Here is a 17,242-nt window from a genome sequence, read left to right as displayed (position 1 = left end):
AGAGAATACGGGACAGCGCTTCCTGCACCAAGCCCTTTGATGGTGGGTGGACGGAGGAGGACAGCTGGGGACAGACAGACAGACAAATGTACATGGGAAGAGAGAGAAAGTGTGTGTGGGGGGGATGCTATGCATGCTGGTAGGTGGAGATCTCCTCTCTGCCCCCCATGCGCCCTGTCCCGAGTGAACTTGGGGACCAGACACCCCATTTTTATCCCAGCCAAACGCTGCTGTGCCGTATCTCTCCCCCCGCAAGCAGACTCATCCTGAGCGGGCGAGCAAAGGTCACTTCCCGCCATGCGCTGGGTGCTGCCTGTGGCGCAATCAGGCAGCCTTTTCTCTCCATCCATGGGCGAGATAGGGATCATAACCTCTGCACACACTGAGCACCTGGGCGGGCGGGCAGACAGGCTATGGCCAAAGAACGTTGGGTGCAGGGACTCGCTGCTTTGGGGAGGGGCTCTTGGAAATGGCTTGAGCCAGTGGCCTGCAAAGGCTCTCAAGGGGAGAAGGGCAGGGGGGAGGGCTTTGTCCTCAACCAAAATCACCCCGGACTTGCCTCTCCAACGCGCTGTCTCCTGTGCACTGCTTGCACGGACCCTACTCTGCTTCCACCTCAGCCTTTTGCAGCCACATGCGGGGTCGGCTCCCCTGGCGTGGACCAGAAGCCGCAGGACGGGAGCTGAGCCAGACCATCCCAGATTCCCAGCACTCCACAAGCTCCAGACCCCAGGCCAGCCACCATATGTGAAGGCAGCATGGTCACCCACTCTGGTGGGGAAGCAACTCGCCACCTGCCTTGGGAAGGGTCTGAAAAGTGCCCAGCGGGGTGCCGGCCAGGTCCTCAGCCTGGGTGTGTCGTTTGGTCCTTGGGCAGGTCAGATACGATCCCCTTCAAGCAAGGTACGGAGAGGAGACAGGGCCACGTGGAGGGAGGTGCTTTATTGATCGCACCTGCACAGCACGGCTCTGACCAGCCCTGGCTAAACTCTCAACCCAGCATGCCCTGCACTCCCTATAAAATCTGGGGTGGAGCATCTCAGGCAGCCCCCCCGGCTGGGTGCTCCAAAGTCCTGGTCCTGGATCTAGAGGGAATATTACAGGTTGTGCCCCTAGGAGTTTATCCCCTAGGGACAATTTACCTGCCCAATCTCTCCCTGCCTCTCCCCCAGAGGGCAGCCACATGTGGTTGAGCCCCACGACAAGGTGACTTGGCTCTCGGGAGCATCTAGCACCCCAGCTCTCTGACCCTATTCAGCTTGTTCTTACATCATGCAGGTTGGGTGCAATGTCACACCGTGTCCTCCTGGGGGCGCTGTGGGGGAAAGAGCCTGAACTGCCCTGCTCCTGTAGTTGAATTCCGCGACGAAGCCCGTTATTTTTCCGACTGGGCCGCTTACTATACGCAAAAAAGAGACTGATTGGCAGAGTTTGGTACTTGATCGCCCCTGGCTCCCCCTTCAAAGCTCTGGCTCCGCAGTGGGCTTGGCTCCAGCCAACGGGACGGACGGGTGTGTCTCTCGCTCTGGCCCCTGCGGTCCTGGCTGGGGTGCGGAAGGAGGGTGCCCCCCAAAGGCCCAGGCACTAGTGCTCATGCCCAGCTGTTCCAGCAGCACTGGGGACATCCCGCAGATTTGCTGAGCGCTGCCCGAAAACAACCCCGGGCTCTTCCCGGAGCCCCAGCAAAAGTTCACGGCCCCAGCGGCCCCAGCGGGCTCGTCAAAGGCGACTATTGTCCCTGCCCCTGGCAGATCCGTGGCCTGTGGGGGATGGAGGCGGAATAGTTTAGCAAGTGCAGGAAAGAACATTGTTGGAATGTGAAGGACTTGGCATGTGGCAGACTCGTTCCTAAACAAGTGGGGAACGTATTAGCTGGCTGGACATATGGCCAAGGACAGGGCAGGCAGGGTATTGCCCTGGACTGGTTCCCCTTTGCGAGCCAACCAAAGAAAAGGGATGTTTCCTGTCCTACCCCCAGAATAGCCGCCTGCCCTTGGGCTTGACAGGCGTTGGTGCAAGCCAGGAGGAGGCTGGGAGAGGGAGGGGTAAGGAATTTGCAGTACCTCTGGCCCAGATGCTCAAAGGTATTTCAGGCCAGGTCTACACTACGAGATTAAATCGATTTTAGATACGCAATTTCAGCTACGAGAATAGCGTAGCTAAAATCGAATATCTAAAATCGATTTACTCACCCATCTTCACCACGCTTGATCGATCCGCGTGGCTCGCCGTGTCGAATCCGGAAGTCCGGTCGTCTAGCTGGAGTTCCGGAATTGATCTAAGCACGCTCTGGGATCGAGATATCGCATCCAGACCAGACGCGATATTTCAATCCCCGAGCAATCGATTTTAACGCGCCGATCCGGCGCGTAGTCTAGACATGGCCTCAGTGCCTAATTCCCAAGGGAGGGGGGGGCTGGAATCTGGGCCTCTGTGCAGCTGTCCAAGCAAAGCCCCTGGCTGGCAGAAGCTGGGGGCTCGGTACTCTATGACAGTCCTGGGGGGTGCCCCCGGGACAGGGGCTGCGAGGGACGCCCGTGCTGTGTGAGAAGCAGGTGTCTCTCCCACGCAACCAATGGGGCAAACAATTCATGAGGCCTGATCAGCCGTGCAGAGCCTTCTGCCCTGCGTTAAGCTCTGGGCTGGTTGTCCAGACCTGTGGATGGAGCCCCCCACCCCGTCACACTTATCCAAAAGTCAGTCAGGCTGCAGGCGTCCGGCCCCGTTCCTGTGCAGCAGCGGCGCTGCTTCCCTCCATTGTTTGGTGGGGGTGATTCCATCTGCACCTGCCTGAATGAGCCTTTAAACTGGAGTCCCTTGGCAAGGCAGGAGGGCGGGGATGAGCAGGAGCCTGAGCACACCTGGAAAGGAGCTTCCATGACTCCATGCTAAGAACAACCGCCCCTACCCTGGCTGATTGATCCTGGCTGGTCCAGGGCCCTGTGGTGGGGCCATGCTGCCAGTCTGGACGTGTGGCAGAGCCACTCAGCTTGTCGGCCCCAGGTGCTATCTCCCTCGCCAGCAGCCGGCTCTGGGACTACCAGGCAGGAGGGAGGAAGAGACACAAGGGGGAGGGACGGCCTGTTTGTAAAGCTGTACCAGGATCGCACCATTTTGGTGCATGGTGCCAATGGGCTATGCACTGCCCCATGCATGCTGCGTTGCACACTGTTACAATGTGTCACATTGCATTGCCCAGTGTGGTGTTGCTGGGTGTTACATTGTGTAGCATTGCATTGCTCAGTGCGGTGTTGCTGGGTGTTACATTGTATAGAATTGAGTCGCACAGTGGGGTGTTGCATTGCGTAGCATCGCGTTGCTCAGTGACGTTGCATTGCGTAGCATTGAGTCCCGCACTGAGGTGTTGCTGGGTGTTACATTGTGTAGCATTGCGTTGCTCAGCGCCGTGTTGCTGGGTGTTGCATTACGTAGCATTGAGTTGCACAGTGGGGTGTTGCATTGTGTAGCACTAAGTCACACAGTGAGGTGTTGCTGGGTGTTACATTGTGTGGCATTGCGTTGCACAGTGAGGTGTTGCATTGTATAGTATTGTGTTGCTCGGTGCGGTGTTGCTGGGTGTTACATTGTGTAGCATTGCGTTGCTCAGCGCCGTGTTGCTGGGTGTTGCATTGTGTAGCATTGAGTCGGACAGTGGGGTGTTGCATTGCACAGTATTGCATTGCTTGGCGCGGTATTGCTGGGTGTTGCATGGCCCATCAGGGAGCTGCGGGGACTTGCATTCCACCTCACTGTGGTGTACACCGCTCACTCGCATGGCAGAGCATTGCACACGTGACGTTGTGCAAGGCCATGATGCTGGGTCTGTCGTGCGGTATTGTGCTCTGCGGGGAGCAGGCTGTGCAGTCTCCTGCTCCTTCCCTGACCCCAGTTCCCAAGTATCCTCCACTCCCTCTCTGAACATTAGCCAGCGATTCGGACCCAGGTAGGCTCCAGGTATGAGGCTGCATAACCCCAGCCTGCAGCATGCCCAACTTTCCTCAGCCTGCCCTGCCCATGTGCTCACTCTCCCAGTGGGCACGGACCCCAAGCCTTTGCTGGCTGGTCCCCAAAGACCTGATGAGCCGGTCGAACTTGCCCAGCAGCCCGAGGCAAGGCAGCCCCCAGGGGTGAACACATTGTGCGTGACACAAGCCAGCCTGGCACTTGTGCAACGCCCTCTTGGGCGGGATGAGTGTCCCTGACCCCCGCTGTTACGTGCCAGGGCAAACCAGAGAAGAGGAGGGGGCGTGCGCGTGAGCCACCTACTTGAGACCTGGCATGCTCCTGCTGGGACCAGGCGGCGCCCTCGGGCAGCCGGGGAATGCCAAGGGCCCAGTGACTGCAGCAAGGAAGGCTGGGAAGCTGCTGATACCAGGAGGTGGCGGGGATGGGGTGGGGAGAATTGGTCCAGGTGCCTGGGGAAGGAGGGGGTCACATTCTTGAGATTCCTCGGCCCAGCAGCTCCCTTATGGCTGGTTGCTCAGCTGCCTGCGAGCCCCAGGGGATGGGTTTGGAGTCCTCTGGGCGCTGCACCATGGACTTCCAGCAGCTCCGAGTTACGCCACCAGCTCCTCAGCCGGGCACTGCCCCCCTACCACAGAGCCAGCAGCGACGGTGTCCCAATCCCAGCAATGGTGAGGGTCCCCCCACAGGCGTCGCTGGCCCCATGATTTCACTCTCCTGCCAGTGCTAGAAATACCCTGATGGCGCACCTGGCTGACCCGTCAACTGTGCCACCCGGTGCATCGCCCCTAGGGAGAAAGGGTGGCCTGCCAGAGCAGGGAACTGTGAGGCAGGACTCCTGGGTTCCATAACCAGCTCTAGGGCAGAAGAGGTTAATAGTTAGGGGTTAGAGCAGGGGTCTTGGGCTCTGTTCTACCACTTTGTGACTTTGGGTGAGTGACTTTCTGTGCCTCAGTTTCCCCATCTGTAGCTCAGGGGACGGATGCCCCACAGGGGAGGGACTTGTGTAGTTAAATCAGCATCGGCAAAGGGCTTTGTGCCCCAGACGGAAGGGGCTATTGGCTAATAAATACGCCTACCGTGGCGATGGGGGCTGGGAGTAGCTCAAGACCTGGGGCCTGATTCTCCACCAGCTCAGGCTGCCTGTGACTTCCCCTGAGCTGAGTGACTGCTACCCTGCGGGGCGGGATGGAGCTGGCCTGGGACCCCGAAATGTTGCCCCCCAGGGTGGCTCGACTAGCATCACCGGCCAGAAGCAGTAGAGGGCCCCAGTGACTCTGGCGTGGGTCTGGGGCGCCACCTACTGGGGCAATGAAAACGCGACTGAGGGGAGTCCACCCCAGGTCCCTTAGGGTGGAGGGATGGAAGACGAAGGAGGAGGCAGGCAAGCAGCCGTCTACGTAAAACTTTAATGAAACAAATAAGTTAATAAGTTAGTAAAGTGAGGTAACTATCTTCGTCTCGGCAACAAGGGTCGCTGGGAATCACCTGGAGGGGTTTCCTACTTCGTTTCCTTTGGCCGAAGCCTTGGCCCCCCGCCCCCGACCGCATCCCCATCCCGTACAGACAGGAGACACGTCTGCTTCGGAGAGGGGGGCCGGCGTCTGCCCTCCCACGCCGCAGCGCGATGGGCGCCATGCTCGGGGCAGGGGCCTGGGGCGGAGGGTCTCGATGCACAAGTCAAGACACATGCTGGAGCATGCAAGCAGGTTGGGATGAGACTGGCTCCGGGCAGGGGTCTCCGCAGGGGCGGGTGGCATGCACTGCCTAGGCATGGAATGCAAGCAGGATGCAGCTGAACGGGGAAGGTGCCCCCCATGCCCTAGCTCCAGTCCACGGCTCTACAGCAGGCACCTCTCCCACCCCGCCGCCGGTAGATCCGGGGAGTTGGCTGGGAGCTGGGGGAGGGAGGTTATACTCCTCTCACATCCCTCCCTTTAGATATCTGCTGGGGTGGGTGAAAGGAGTGAGAGGTCCTTTTGACCTGACCTATGCCTCCACCATCGCAAGAAGGTCAGGGAGCCCCCAGGGGTGGCGAAAGGAGGCATTGGTGGGGCCAGGGCTGGCGAGGCCCCTGCTCCGCCAGGGAATGGCATAGCAGCATGCATGCATGGGAGGGCACGTTCCAGAGCCAGGCTCTCAGCTGAGCACTTGCAGGCTGGACAATAGCCCAGCCATTCCCAAGAGACACCGTTGTGCTAGCCTCCTTGCAGGACACGGCTGGCCCTCAGCAATCCAGCCCCCTCCCTCCATCCCTCTCCAGCAGGGGACGCTGCTGGTGGGCGGGGAGGGGGGGAGAAGCAGGATGCAAACCCTTCATGTTGAAATTCAAGAGCTGCTCTTGGCCACCCTGGAAGGCTGGTGCCTGATGCAACTGAACTGCAGGATGGGGCAGCGCTGCCCAGACATGCAGGGGTTTGCCTTGGACCGAGGGGCAGGGGGACAGAGTGTGCCTGGTGATGCTGGAAGACATTTAACTGCATAGGAAGGGTAATGAGCAAGCATGAGAAACACATCCCACCTCTCCTTCCAGGCAGAGATCCTGCGTTAGGGGAGATCTGTCCCCGACCAGCCCCACCACCACCCCCACGGGAGCGCCAGCAGATGTGGGGAAACAGTGGTGTTCAGATTGGGAAGAGGGCCCCGGGTTCAAAGCCAAATCCGTTCCAAGATGGATTTGCCGACACTGAAATCTCAGAGCTTTGGCCACCTTGGGCCAAAAATAGCCCTCTTATCCTGATGGGTTTCAGTCGCGCTGAGACCCCCACCAGAAAACAGGCCGGGGAAGGGATTCTGAGTCCAGGCCTGAACCAGGCAGCTCCGACTGATACTGAATATTCCTGACCGCAGAGGATGTGCAAGGGAAATCAGGGCTCTTTGGGGAGCCAGAGTGGGGGCTAAGGCCCCCATCCTGCAGTGAAGTCCCTTACGGCACCCACGGGGGATCGGGGCCCAGGGTTTGAAATGAATGGGCTATCAATGGGGGGCGGGGGAGGGCAGGGTCTATCTTGCTGAGAACACTCGAGCTGGATGACTAAGGACAGCAGGTACCCAAGTGAAGCCCCGTGCCAGGCTCTGGCGGGTGAGGCGGTAGAAGAGGGCAGGGGAGAGAAGTGATCCAGTTGGGGAACCACCTCTGGGAAAACGAGGTCTGGAGACATTGGGTACCCTAAGCTACCAGTGCCTCCCGTGCCACTAGGAGATGTACGGAAGCCACAGCGGGCAAGCCGGGCTGCCTGAGCTGGCCAGACTAGCCATGGTGGGGGGAAGAAGAGCTAACGCTAAGCTACAGCATCCTTACCCTCCTCCTGGCTGTGCCCACACCCACCTATGCCCCCCCCTTCCCCAACAGCCACGTGCAATGGACCAGATCCAGGCCTGCTGTTAACTCCACGGACTCATGCAACAGGGCTGCATTTGGTCCAATGGGCCAGTTACCCCCTTTCAAGTCAAGGGCCTGATCCAAAGTCCATCCGAGTCCGTCCGCCAGGCTCCAAAGGTGCAGCATTCGCCCCGTGAAACCCCACCGACTCGAGCAGCCCCGGATCCAGCCCCAGGGGCGCGGGGTAAACACCTATTGCCTAGGCCGACGGGCGACTCGTCCGCCCCGCCCGTCGGGATCGAAGGTTGCATATTGAAACGCTGCCGCGCAGACGGTTCCACTGTGCGCACTGAGTTACAGTCCCGGCGGCAGGATTCGGAGCCCCCTGCTCGCTGGGAGACAGGAAAGATGGTAACACCCCCCGAGGAGGCAAAACCCAGCCATTCCCCAGCTCTTTCCTAGGTCCGGAAGAAAGCACATTCAATCGAGTCACAGTGCCCAGTGTTTAGCACTGGACAGTAAAGGGTTATCTAGCCTTGCATAGCTGGTAGTAAGAACCCTGCTCCGGCTCCCAGGAGGGGCAATGGTGTAGAGCCGCAGGGTGAAGAGATCAGAATCGCCAGCCTTGGAGTTCAGAAGCTCTCAAACATTCCACACCCTGGTCAAAGCTCATTCCGAGGACGGTTCCCAGAGAGGCGCCCAGAAGAAAGACCAAGTGACAAGGTGCGCTGACCCGTTGCATCCCTGGCCAACTCGCCCTCCCGCTGTCCTGGAGCAGTGCCACCTCAACAGGGATGTGCCGGAGAGGGGGATTTCCTCCGTGGAGAAGACTGCCTGCAGAGGACAAAGTCTAGAGAGGCTGATCCTATAAATAAAAGAGCTTCTTAGATACCAGGCATTTCTCTCCTTGGTGTTGTAGGTTTAACGCTTTAAGAAACTCACAATGCTGCATCCCCCGGGGTCCCAGCCCCAGCTGGCTCCCAAGTGCTGAATACTAGTTGCTTAATAATTCCTGCTTGTGCACGGTCAGAAGGAAGACTCGTTCAAGTAAAATCAAGGTGAGGCTCATAGTGCATCAGGACACATTAGACGAGGCCGCGTGGTCCCCAGCCCAGAACCTGGCTGGGTTCCCATGTCGGTCTCCTTGCCTAATAGTTATCAGTGTGTCTGTGTACAAGTATGTTCACCACCAGGCTCACGACCGGTCCCCCCAGCTCTCCCCCGGGACCTGTGCTGGGAACCGCTCTCAGTCCATGTTGGTGCTGGCCGACCTGGAGATGTTTAAGGTCTGCGCGGACACTGAGATGTCCTCGTGCTCTGTGGGGCTGTGGTAGTCGGAGGTGATGTCCGGGTCAAAGCTGGGGGTCTGCATGGCGGCCAGGGCAAAGGAGTTTGTGGAGCCTTTCTGCAGGCACTGGGAATAGAGGCTCAGTAACAAGTCCAACTTGTGCTCTATGGATTGCACCTGGAGAGGACGGGGAAGAAGAGGAGGGGGATTGAGCCAGGCCTGCTGTAATCGGAATAGGGATTCAGCGTGTGGGGAAGCAGGGGCTCCCCAGATTAAGGGGGGAGCAGGTTGCCTGCTGCAGCAGAAGAGGGGGCTGGAGAGCGCAGCAGCTTTTCACTTCTAGCCAGTTTGGGTCCAAATCCTGGTCAAGTCACGTGTGAAAGCATTTTACTAACACGATGAACTGAACCTGTGTAGGTAAAGATGGGGCCCATTTCATAGCTGGGTAAACAGCGATTAAGTGACTCTCCCAGGGTCACCTGGTGAGTCTGTGACACAGGAACAGGACCTGAGGGTTTTGTTCATGTGAGCAACTTCTACAAAGAAGCTGCCTGTCTGCCCCAAGAGTCCCAACTCCCAGTCCTCTCCTCTGTCCATTGGACCTTGCACTCCCCTCTCAGAGCTGGGCATAGAACCCAGGAGTCCTGGCTCCCAGCCCCTCTGCTCTTACCACTAGACTGCTAAAGAAAAAGAAAGTAACGTGATCTATGATCTAGCTTCTCTTTCCACCGTAACAATCCCAGGACGTGGATGGCCAGACAGGCAGCCAGCGGGTTTCTCTCCGGCTGACACACACACATACAGGCACAGCAAGCGTAGGGGCCGGGCCGCGTGTTCGGGTGCATGCACGGTGCTGCACACGCGCCCCTGACCTCAGCCTTACTTGTTTCTCCACCTTGACCACTCGGCCCATCATGCTGAGCTCGTCCACCAGATCGGCCTCCAGGGACTTTTCTCCCTTCTCCCGGGTCTTCTTATCGACAGTGATGGCTCCTCTTCCCACGATCTGATCCACGCTGTGGGCGAGAAGAAAGGACGGAGGGGCGGGATGGGGGGGAGCAGGAGCTCAGAGTGAAAGGGGCCTTATTGCCAGCGAGAATCACGCCCGGAGAAGTAAGGCCCAGAAATCAGTGGGAGTTCGGCCTGTACGTACCTTGGAGGGTTTAGGCTGCCTGGTCTCCTAGTCACTGTCACTACAGGTTGGGGCTCCCTGAAGCCTCTGCACATCTCCCTTTTTGGGGCCAGAATTCTGCTTGAAGCAGAGGGTTTGGTTTTGATTTTATCCTTTTTTTGGGGTAGAGGTGGTTGGGGCTTTAGGGGTAGAAGGGGTATCAGTGCAGGGGTTTGCTGGCAGAAGTGAGGTCAGAGTAGGGGCTCAGGGTGCAAGGGGAGGGCAGTATTGGGTTTGGGGATGTCAGTGTTTAGGGGTACAAGGGGGGTCAATGTCAGGGTTTAGGGGGTCAATGTCTGGGTTTAGGAGTGTCTGTTGGGTTTAGGGCAGAAGGGGTCACTGTCAGGGTTTAGGGGGTCAGTGTCAGGGTTTAGGGATGACTGTGTTGGGGTTTAGGATAGAAGGGGGTCAGTGTCTGGGTTTTAGGGGTGTCTGCATCAGGGTTTAGGGATACAAGGGGGTCAGTGTCTGGGCTTAGGGGTATCTGCATTGGGGTCTAGGGTAGAAGGGGGGTTAATGTCAGAAGCACGATTCTTATCGTACAATCTGCAGTTTTGCTCGCTCACTTCTAAGCTCAATGTGAATGACTCCCCTTCGCCCTGCCACCCTCCCCTGCGACTTTCTGGGCTTGCCTGTCCCCCACCCACTTGCTGGCTCCTGCTGGACTCAAGCCATTGCCTGCCTCACCAGGCTGGCTGGGTTCGTGCCTGCAAGATGGCACCCATTCGAACCGTGCCGGGGAGAGGCATTTTCCATTTGGAATCAAACACAAAGTGTTCTCCTGACCGCAGTCCCCCTCGGGGGCCCCAGCTACACCCCTGTGCTCGGGATACTCTCAGAAAAGGACACAGGATGCGAATCTGACCCTTTGCCAGCTATCGCTGGCTCCCCAGATGGGCCATCTCATCAGGGAAAGCACAGGCCTTCTCGGCTTTTAGTGAGGTTCGGACGTGGGCCCTTTGTGTCTCAAAGCACCAGCTTCTGCTGGTTATGCTAAAGGGTGAAGGCCCAGATTTTTGATGGTGTTCCGGCACTGCACTGCCTAAGTGATTTAGGCACCCAAGTTTCACTTTCAACATGATTTAGGTACCAAGGAGTCTCAATCCCATAGGCTGTCAGTGGGCTCTTGGCTCCTAACTGCCGATGCTGCAATGCAGATACCTTTCAATGGCTGGGCCTAAGGGCTCAATCCAACATTCACTGACAGTGGGTGGCCTTTGCCCACTGATTTCAAAGGGCTTTGGGCCAGTCAAACCTCTTCTCTGGCCCTGCCCTGCACTGGGTGCATGGGGGGGGTCACAGAGTCACTCTCCCAGCGTGCGTGATGTCAGCTATTGAATTATGCAGCACCACGTCCCGCCTGGCCAGGGGCTGTGGAAGCAGCTATGGGATGGGTCCCTGTGGGCTGGGAGTGGCTGTCCCCAGCAGCGGCCTTGGGCAGCGGGACCTCGTGCGCTAGCTCACCGTGACTGGAGGCTCTTGATGCGGCCCAGCATGTCGAGGTGGCCAGCTGAGTACTGCTCGATGACATCCTTGACGTCATAGGGCCGCAGGGTCTCCTTGAACTTCCTCTTCGCAACCAGGAACTTCAGGATCCTGCCAGGGCACAAGGGGTTACCTCAGAGAGGGGTTGTGGGGACGGGTCTGAGCAACAGACATGACGGGTCATGGCCCAGCTACCTCAGAGGCCCTAGGACCCACCGGGACAGCTGAAGTCCAACAAGTCCTCAGGGGATAGGACGGACTCTCACCTGTGGAACTCCCCACCACTGGATGTTTGGATGACCCCCCGGGCCTTACCACTGTCAGTGTAAGAGCGACCTCTTGGCACAAGGGCTTTCCCCTTAAAGACCATGACTACAGACTGGTCTGTCATCTGTTCCAGCTCCCTCAGGGTGCAAGTTACACTCGCTGAAGTGACACGATTGCACCCCTGATGCCCAGAGATGTGGTGTGCAGCCAGCTGTGTCTGTCCCGGCCACACTATTTTCAGAGCCTGGGAACAAACAGGCAGACTGCAGGTGTTGGGGGAGGAGGGGAGACCATCTCTCTGGCTTTGCAAGATGTCGAGAGCAGTTACCGGATCTCTGCACACTGGTCTGCTCCCCTCTTGCCGTGGGAAATAACCTGCCTGCCTGTTTTCCATGACAGTGAAAACTGCCCTGGGAAGGAAGCAGAGGGGAAGAGAATAACCCAGCCTCTAACTGGCTCCCCGCACCCTGGCTCTAGTCAGCGGCTCCTTGTCAAATGACTAGCAGCAATGCTGCTAACGCAGCAGAGGGAGAGATGCCGGCAGAGAGGGCTCATTAGCAGGGCCATGATGGAGGATTTCATAACTCCACAGACATGGTGGGGATGGTGGGAGCATCTCTTGTGCAAACAGGCATCGTGAGCTAGCACAAGCCACTTGGGAATCTCAAGCTTGTGCTCTTCCAGCTTGTGTTAAGTGGCTTCAATTAGCTGGTGATGTTAGACATGCATACGCTGCAGGACCAAAGGCCGGCGCTGCGGGAAGGGATGATGGCACGGACCGGCCAGGGCTAGGACATGTCACAGCATGGAGGAGCACCTGCTGCTAACTCAGGAAAAGAGAAAAGGCCAGGGTTAGATTTCTTCAAAGCTGCCCCCCTGTTCAGTGCCAGCAAACTGCAGGCACAAGAACTGTCAGCAGGCAGGTAAGTGCCCAGTCTGTGGGTGCAAAGAACTATTGGGATGGGATGGTCACAGCAGCTGATCTTGAAAAATGCAGACAGAATTGCACCTGCAACTGTGCATCCATGATAGAACCCAGGAGTCCTGCCTCCTCCCTGCTCTAACCCTAGACCTCACTCTCCTTCCAGAGCTGGCAGTAGAATCCAGGTGTCCAGTCCTCTGCTCCTATCATTAATGATCTGGATGATGGGATGAATTGTAGCCTCAGCAAGTTCTCAGATGACACTATGCTGAAGGGTAGGGATAGGGTCCAGAGCAACCTAGACAAATTGGAGTATTGGGCCAAAAGAAATCTGATGAGGTTCAACAAAGACAAGTGCAGAGGCCTGCACTTACAACAGAAGAATCCCATGCACTGCTACAGATTAGGGACTGAGTGGCTAAGCAGCAGTTCTGCAGAAAAGGACCTGGGGATTACAATGGACGAGAAGCTGGATATGAGTCAGCAGTGTGTCCTTGTTGCCAAGAGGCTAACGGCATTTTGGGCTGTATAAGTAGGAGCATTGCCAGCAGACTGAGGGACGCAATCATTCCCCTCTATTTGGCACTGGTGAGACCTCATCTGGAGTACTGTGTCCAGTTTTGGTCCCCCCACTACAGAAGGGATGTGGACAAATTGGAGATAGTCCAGCGGAGGGCAACAAAAATGATTATGGGGCTGTGGCACACAACTTACGAGGAGAGGCTGAGGGAACTGGGGTTATTTAGCCTGCAGAAGAGAAGAGTGAGGGGCGATTTGATAGAAGCCTTCAACTACCTGAAGGGAGGTTCCAAAGAGGATGGAGCTTGGCTGTTCTCAGTGGTGGCAGATGACAGAACAAGGAGCAATGGTCTCAAGTTGCAATGGGGGAGGTTTAGGTTGGATATTAGGAAACGCTATTTCACTAGGAGGTGAAGCACTGGAATGGCTTACCGGTAGTGGAATCTCCATCCTTTGAGGTTTTTAAGGCCCGGCTTGACAAAGCCCTGGCTGGGGTGATTTAGTTGGTGTTGGTCCTGCTTTGAGCAGGGGATTGGACTAGATACCTCCTGAGGTCCCTTTCAACCCTAATCTTCTATGATGTCTTCTGTTCTCACTGCATCTACTTCATTCCTCTTAATGTCCCACTTCACCTCCCCATTAGAGAGCCAACGTATTGTATGGGGGATATTTCAACCTCTCTTCCCCCACCCCTTCTCCCAGTCTCCCCCTCCGTGCTCTCTGCAGCTATAGCAGCATTGCTACAGCCTTGGTGCCCCAACCCAGCCAGAAGAGGTGGCTAGAGATAGCGAGGTTCCTGTTCCAGTGGCACTGTTGTTAACAATGGCTCTATTCAGGACAGTCTCTTCAGATGGGTGGGGAGCGGCCAGGGAGGCTGGGCTTGTGTCTGCAACAGGGCACATGCAGACCAGAAAAAGAATTAACCCAGACACATAAAAGCAGGAAGGGTCCTGCAACCAAACCAGCGTCTCCACCCATCCTGCTCCCCGTCCGCCTGCCCCTTTCAATCCTGGGTGCTGGATAGCTCAGCTCCCCAGACCCACGTGGCTACGCTGAAACCAAAACATGCCTGCTTAGCAGAGCCATTCATTTGTGTGAGGGACCCTTACCGGGGAACAAAACTGTTGGCAAATCACTGAAATAGAAAGAGGGGGCGAGATTGGCCAGCCCTCAGCCTGCACGGAAGGTGCAGCTCTGGCACGCAGGTGCAGGGAGTTCCGAGGATGGCAGAGCCCACCTGGGCAAGAACCTGAGCCCTCACATCCCCGCAAGAACCTCGACCCTCTGATGCTTGGAAGGAGCAATGGTCAGGCTGGCATGGAGACGAGGGAAAATGCCATTTGCTGTCAGCACACACTGGACACCACCCTGGCTCCAAATTCCCAGGGTCTGGCTGAAAAGGGGCCTGGGCTGGAGCAAAGAGGGCCTGGCCTGGAGCACGAAGAGCTGGACACTGCAGAGGGCTGGTCCATGGATTGTGGAATGGGCCACTCTTATCGTTTGAGGGTTTCAGGGCAAATTGTTAGCACGGCCTCAGAGGCTGGCACAGAGCTTGCCTGCTCTCCTCTCTGTCACCGTCCCCACTTGCTGCTGCCTTGACCAGCTCGAGACCTAGTTTCCCCACCGCAGCAGCCAAAACCCTAATGAAGAACCTCCAAGAGACACGCAGGGGCAGCTGCTTGGGAGAAGCCCCAACCCAAACCTCCCGCAGGATGGAGGTGGCCAACGATTGCCAGGCCTGCTCCCTGCCATGGGCTGAGAACTGTTACTGGTGGGCGGGTGCATGCAGGGATGGCTGGTGAGCTGGGCTCACCTGACAGCCCGAATGAGCGTTTTCACAGCTGGCATGATGTCCTCGAAGGTCAGGTCGCACTGGTAGCCCTTCTCCTCGGAGCTCTCCTCCACCAGGCCGTCAACTGAGGACAGAAAACAGGGACTTCCCATAAAGGGCTGAGGAGGTGCTTCCCCCTTCCCAATTCAGGTGTGTAACATGGGGTGCAAACCTCCCTTAGAGTGATTGTCACCCCAGCCCTCTCTCCGCACATGCACGGGTCAGGGTTTGAGGTCTCCTTTGGTTCACCATGAATAACACGGGCTCTACATGGTTCAGCTGTGGGTCCTGTGGCATTTACCATCAGGCTCCTCTCTAGCTCCTCCCAAATGATGACCTTCCAGCATTTCAGCATCTTCACAGGCTTTCCATCCCCGTCTTGGGCAGGCCCATCCCCAATCCACAGAGGGGGAAACTGAGGCACAGAGCGGCAGGTGACTTTCCTGAAGTTGTGCAGTGGGTCAGTGGCCGATAAACCTGGCATCCTGGCTCCCACTCTTGTGCTCTAGCTACACAACTGCCCATGCAGGCTACACACACTGCCCATGCAGGAAGGCGGGGGGGGGGGGGGGAGAGCAGGAGTGTGTGTGTGACATGAGAGTGAAAGAAAGAAACCATGGTGCGGGGGCGCGGGGAAGAGTCCATTCTGCAGGGCAACTCACATTCAAAAGACTAGGGTGCAAAATACAAATGGGGAGGGGGAAATGGGACTTACCCTCCACCGGTGGCCGAGGTTTGAGCCTCAGCGATGCCCGGAACCTGGTGCGGTCGTTGAAGCTCCAGCTCTTCTGCACCTTGGTGGGGCTGGTAGCCTCCTGCACATTCTCGGTGCTGGGGGAGCGGCGCATGGGCGGTGCCAGGTGCTGCTTTCCCCGGCTGCCCTGCCTCTGCGAGTTGTTGAGGCGGATGCGGTCCTTGATGCCCATTTTGTTGCTGGGGGGGTGGGGAGGACAGCCAGCATTAGCTCGGGGACGGGGAGCTGCCGCTCAGCAGGGAGGGAGGCAGTACGGAGGCCGGGAACCTGGAGAGGCATGTGCGGCTTCTTCCTACTGGAATGGGCCAGACCCTGAGCTCCTTGCTCTGGCCCTCTCTAGTGAAGGCACATGGAGTTTGCCCAGGGGAAGAGCTCAGGCTTTACCCTAGCGTTGGGGGCTCGTGAATGGGGCTCGCCTGGAGCTGGCCCCAGCCTGGCACAAGTGAGAATCCCTGGATCCAAAGAGCTTGGAGTTGGGCGGGGAAGTCAGATCCTTGGTGCAAACTTTGCAGCTCGAGTGCAGACTCCAGTAGCTGGTGCAATTAGACTCCATGGTGCTGCCTCGACTAGCTGGGAAGTGTTTGCACGTGTGTGCGCGTGTGCATGTGTGTTTATATGAGCGTGATTCAAGAAAGCACTTTAGCAAGCGCTTAAGTCCCATTGACTTTAATGGGCTAGAAGCCTCGGGCTTCAGGGCTGCTCTGGATAAGGGGCCTTTGTGAATGCAGATGGTTTATGGTGCCTGTATGCACTGAACTGAAGCAATGATTGACCCTGATTATCTAATAGGGGGAAGGACGCCTGGGTATTTTACCTGAAACATTTTTCTGACAGCAAAGAGAGCGCCAGTGGGGTGGGGACAGAGGATGGGGTGGAGGGTGGAGAGAGACACAGACAGAGCACATGGTAGCTGGGACAGAAACCACCTGGTATGAAATGAAGCTAGACCAGAGACAGCAAGGAGGGAAGGAGACAGATGAACCCCTGCTTCTGGCTGGGCTTTCGGCACACGGCTTCGCTGAGATAGCAAGCCGAGCCCCGAGGGCACAGGGAAGATCCTGGTCTCTTGGATGTAAGCAGCCTGGGGAAGCAGTGGCCTTGGGCTATCAGTAGTGACACCCGCCCCGCCAATGCCCAGAAGCCGGTTGTAGTGGAGTAGTCACCTCGCTCCTGCTCGGAGGAGTTAAACCAGCCCTGGAGAGAGCTGCAGAGGGGAAAAGAATGGCTCACTGGGGAAGCAGCCACAGGTGGGGCCACACCCCAATCAGGCCATGGCTGGCCCTATAAGAGGGCTGAGGGCCAGAGACACTCTCTCTAGCTGCATGAGAGAGAAGGACCCGGCTGCCTGGGAAGCTGAGAAGGGTACCTGAGGTGAAGCAGTGCTGGGGAAGGGCAGAGGGAGCTCCAGCCTAGCATAGCCCCAGGCTGCAGGCCAAGCTAAGGGCCCACAAGAGGGTACTAGGGCTGCAGAGGGGCAGCCCAGATATAGGCAGAGGTGGTTGGTCCAACTCCCCATTGCCGATGATGAGTGGTTTACAGACTGCTGTCTGCCCCAGGGAATGGGGGCTAGATGGTGACTGGCAGTAGCCACTGAGGCAAAGTGGGGATAGACGGTTGGGGGTTCCCCCGGGGGAGTGAGACCCAGAGACTGTGGGGGTACTGCAGAGGGCAGAACCCCGAGAGAAAGGGCACTGGGGTCGGGGAGGGACATGGGGGCCAG

At 57.5% G+C, this 17,242-nt stretch overlaps 1 protein-coding gene across 6 annotated transcripts in view; it reads right to left on the bottom strand.

Moving 5' to 3' along the window:
• Positions 1-923: 923 nt before the first annotated feature.
• Positions 924-17,242, bottom strand: part of KCNQ4 (potassium voltage-gated channel subfamily Q member 4) — an 81,420-nt gene continuing 65,101 nt past the window's right edge. For 2 of the 6 annotated variants that reach the window (XM_032802683.2, XM_075060728.1), the window contains 5 exons: positions 15,484-15,701; positions 14,751-14,853; positions 11,209-11,340; positions 9,457-9,589; positions 924-1,760 (listed from right to left, as the gene is read on the bottom strand). In XM_032802683.2, coding sequence (XP_032658574.1) covers positions 1,461-1,760; positions 9,457-9,589; positions 11,209-11,340; positions 14,751-14,853; positions 15,484-15,701 — 886 coding nt within the window. In that variant the 3' untranslated portion in view covers positions 924-1,460. The other 4 variants (XM_032802685.2, XM_032802687.2, XM_075060729.1 and 1 more) reach the window with 3 other exon arrangements.

The sequence above is a fragment of the Chelonoidis abingdonii genome, chromosome 25 (genome assembly GCF_003597395.2).
Source record: "Chelonoidis abingdonii isolate Lonesome George chromosome 25, CheloAbing_2.0, whole genome shotgun sequence".
NCBI lineage: Eukaryota > Metazoa > Chordata > Testudines > Testudinidae > Chelonoidis > Chelonoidis abingdonii.
This window is presented reverse-complemented; position numbering and strand designations above follow the sequence as displayed.